At 54.2% G+C, this 3475-nt stretch overlaps 1 protein-coding gene across 1 annotated transcript in view; it reads left to right on the top strand.

Moving 5' to 3' along the window:
• CUTA (cutA divalent cation tolerance homolog (E. coli)) overlaps nt 1-1420 on the top strand; it is a 6151-nt gene extending 4731 nt beyond the window's left edge. The window contains exons 3-5 of the mRNA XM_010194570.1: nt 334-379; nt 719-768; nt 1318-1420. Coding sequence (XP_010192872.1) covers nt 334-379; nt 719-768; nt 1318-1420 — 199 coding nt within the window. The remainder of the gene's footprint in view (nt 1-333; nt 380-718; nt 769-1317) is intronic.
• The last annotated feature ends 2055 nt before the right edge of the window (nt 1421-3475 follow it).

Genomic DNA, 3475 nt, shown 5'->3' with positions numbered 1-3475 from the left:
GAAAAAAGCCCAATGCTGCTGCGCTCCTGTCCCTGCAGGCACCGTCCCCACCACACAGCCCCCCCACAGCCACCCCAGTCCCAGTCCCTTTGTCCTGCCATCCCCCTGGGCAGCTCTCTAGAGGCTGGCACACCCATGGAGGCTCTGGTCTGTAAATCTGGGGTGCTTGGTCACACACACAGCAGATTTTTGGGGCCAGCGATGCTTCTTGTGCATTGCTTTGTAAAGGAATGGCCACATGGGGCAAGCACAGAGCAGGGAAACTAAACCCCTAGGAGTGCATGGATGCACCCAGAGCTGTGTGTGCTGATGTTTCTTTTATTTTAAACCCAGGTACTTCTGGAAAGGGGAACTGGAGGAATCCACTGAAATACTGCTGGTAAGTGACAAAAAAGGTCACCAGAAATCACAAAAATTCCCACCCCAGACAGCTCCAGCCAAAAGGGGCTGCAGGGTGGTTTGGGGAGGGTGGTGCCAACCTGCCTGAGATTTGGGACCCTGAACACCCCCCTGCGGGTAGGACAGGGGCAGCTGGGGGTGGCAGCCCAGCTCGGCCCCTTCTCCTGCCACTGCAGGGGACAATCCCCAGGGATGGGCTCCCATCACACCACTGGGGGCCAGCTGTGCTGGATGGGTGCAGTGAAGCTGTGCATGCAGGATTGCTCTGTCTCTCTTACTTCTCCCTTAGTTTTTGTTTTGTTTTGTTTTTTTTCCACAGTTAGTGAAAACAAGGACATCCAAAATAGGTGAATTGTCCAACTACGTCAGGTGAGGCTCTGGCTCCGTGGGAACTCGGGTTTTCCTATCCAAGGTACGCTGTCATCTCATGCTTGGGCTTTGGGAATTGGGTTCCTTGAGCCCCTTCCCACCCAGGGAGGGAAGTTAAATCCTCCTAATGTACCTTGGGAACTAGAAAAAGGGATGGCATCAGCAAAATAAAAAGAATGGTGGGAATATCAACTGTTGGGCTTCAACCAACACGTCTGTACAGGGCATAACGAGGGGTTCTTCTCCTCCCACTGCAACTCATTCCCTGGCTGCCTCCTGGCAGGATTTCCTGTGTCTCCCAAGCACCGAGCAGTGAGTACAGCGAGCTTTGGGCCAGGGCCCCTGGCAGACAGCTGCTGGCTGTGGTTAACACCAAACTCCAAGCAAAATTCTCACATGGCCAAAAGGAGGTGCGGGTGCTTTGAAGTCAGCGGAGAGCACGGGACAGGGCTGGGGCGCGCAGCTGGGAGCAGAGACCTCCGCTTCCTGTGCCTGTTCTGCCACGAGGCTGGCAGTGACATTGCTCCTCTGCGCCTGTTTCCACTTTAGATCCATCCACCCCTTTGAAATACCCGAAATCATCAGCCTGCCTATTGACCAAGGCAACCCTCTCTACCTCAAGTGGATAGAGGAAAGTGTCCCAGGGGACTAACTGAAAAATGCAGAAAGAACCCGCTTTCAGCACGTCAGGAGGCAGCTTATATCTTCACGGGTTTGATATAACACAGAAGCTCGGGATTGCAAATTTCGTTTGCACCCAAAACACCCCCTCCTTGGCCTGACCCTGTGCTCCATGAAGCACCGAGCGCCCGGCGGTGATGGAGGCTGAAGCAGGGAAGGGCTCTGTGCACCCAGGGCTGTTGCGTGTTGTGGATAAGGATACACAGAGGCACTTGTTTTGGGACACTGCAGCTCTTGCGGGCTGTCTCAGGCAACCCCTCCAGTCTCACATAGACCTGTAGCCTGTGCTCAAAACCCTGCCTGGCCTCCTGCTCCCCGCCCTGCACTGCCTCCTGCTTCCCCAGCCCGGAGGCAGCAGAATGTGCCCAGGCACCCCTGGATGTGCCAGCTCAAGCTCTCTCTTGCTGCCATGCAAGGCACTGGTTTAAGTTGTATAAAATCCAAAGAAACAGCAAACTTGAACAGACGCTGCAAGCATTTACCAGGAGCCACAAACAGCACTGACAATACCAAGAAAACCCAAAACACACTGATCCTGCCCTGCTGGGAGAGCTGGGCACATCCACGGCTGTTCAGGGAAACCATGTGCCAGCAGCACCAGAGCATCACCCTGGTCCTGCACCCTCCCCCACGCCTGAACGGGGGCTTCCTACCCAGGCCAAGCTTAACCTTGTAAAAAGATGCTTATGTTAATAGGTGTAATAACTTATGGAACAACACTGAGTTATTTATGTGACTGAGAAGGGAATAAAAAGGAGTGTTTCTTACCTGGGCTCGTGTTGTCACAGTGTCCGCACAATCTGGGCAGGAGGAAGGGCCCGTCGTGGGCTTGCAGCGACTCTCTCCAGCCCGATGGCAAGTGATGCTCTGCTGCCTGTCCCCTGCTCGTCTCAGGCTCGTGGAAATGGTACAGGGCATTCTGTGCCATGAAAGTTGCATCTGTGGGCTTGCATGGCCCCATCAGCCATCAGAGATAGCATGGAGAAGGCTCACAGGTGCGGGAAAGAGAAGACGAGAAGGAAAATGGTCTGAGCTCTGCAAGCAGGCGACATGTCAGTGCTAACTCCAAAGAAACAGGGCACCAGTGAGGGTGGGGGCTGTGTAGGACACACACAAAGCACAACCCAGCAGCACCAGTTGCATCCTGCCAGGCACTGGGCATCTGCTCGGGAGCACACACTGACCCCCAGTGCCCAAACTGAATAATCCTGACACTATGAAGAACCAGTGATGTTAAAAAAAGAAAGACTTTTTAATTGTACATCAGACATATTAATTACAACTCAGGTACAGCAAGAGTTGGTTATTACAAGCAACAACCTGAACTCATGAATCTTTAGAAGGTGCACAGAGTCGTTATAACATCTACTACAGCTAACACAAGATATACTCTCTGCAACAAAAATACTCTTAGAGGCTCCACATTCAATTCTCTGCAAGAGGCGAGGAGGGGAGGAGAGGAAACAGAGAGGGAGAGTAACCGGGGCCATGTGTTGTGGGTGCCCCGAGTGCCATGTCCAAGGGCACATCCCATGGGAATGACCCCGCTCAGCCCTGGCATGGCTTTTGGCAGCCCCTGCTCCCCCTGGCAGCAACTTGGGCAGTGACAAGGACATCACAGGCACTTGGGAAAGGGAAATACTTTGAGTGATCCTTTGGTCACCAAAAGGCACCTTGGCCAAAGCCAGGGCAGGACGGGGAGCGACCCAGCTCACTGCAGGAGCTGCACCCGTCTTTGCCAGGGATGGGGCGTCCTGGCAGCACAGCTCCCAACAGGATGGGGTCCCTCTGGAGGTGCTCCCTTCCAGATGAGCAGACCTGGGGGTCCTAAGGCACCTCTGACCCCGTCTGGCTCAAACTGCTGCTCCATGGCTGGAGCTGGCCAGAGCCTTCTCACTCAGTCCTCACGCCACACAAGCGGGCAACAGCATCACCAAACACACCCCGGCAACACCTCAGAAAGGAGGCAAAGTGCTTTTACCTCCAGAGCCAAATATTCAAGGTCCTGGTAGGGGCATAGAGCAGC

This window comes from Mesitornis unicolor, unplaced genomic scaffold (assembly GCF_000695765.1).
Source record: "Mesitornis unicolor isolate BGI_N332 unplaced genomic scaffold, ASM69576v1 scaffold39701, whole genome shotgun sequence".
NCBI classification, from domain to species: Eukaryota; Metazoa; Chordata; class Aves; order Mesitornithiformes; family Mesitornithidae; genus Mesitornis; species Mesitornis unicolor.
The sequence above is the reverse complement of the archived record's forward strand: the minus strand, read 5'-3'. Positions and strand labels throughout refer to the sequence as shown.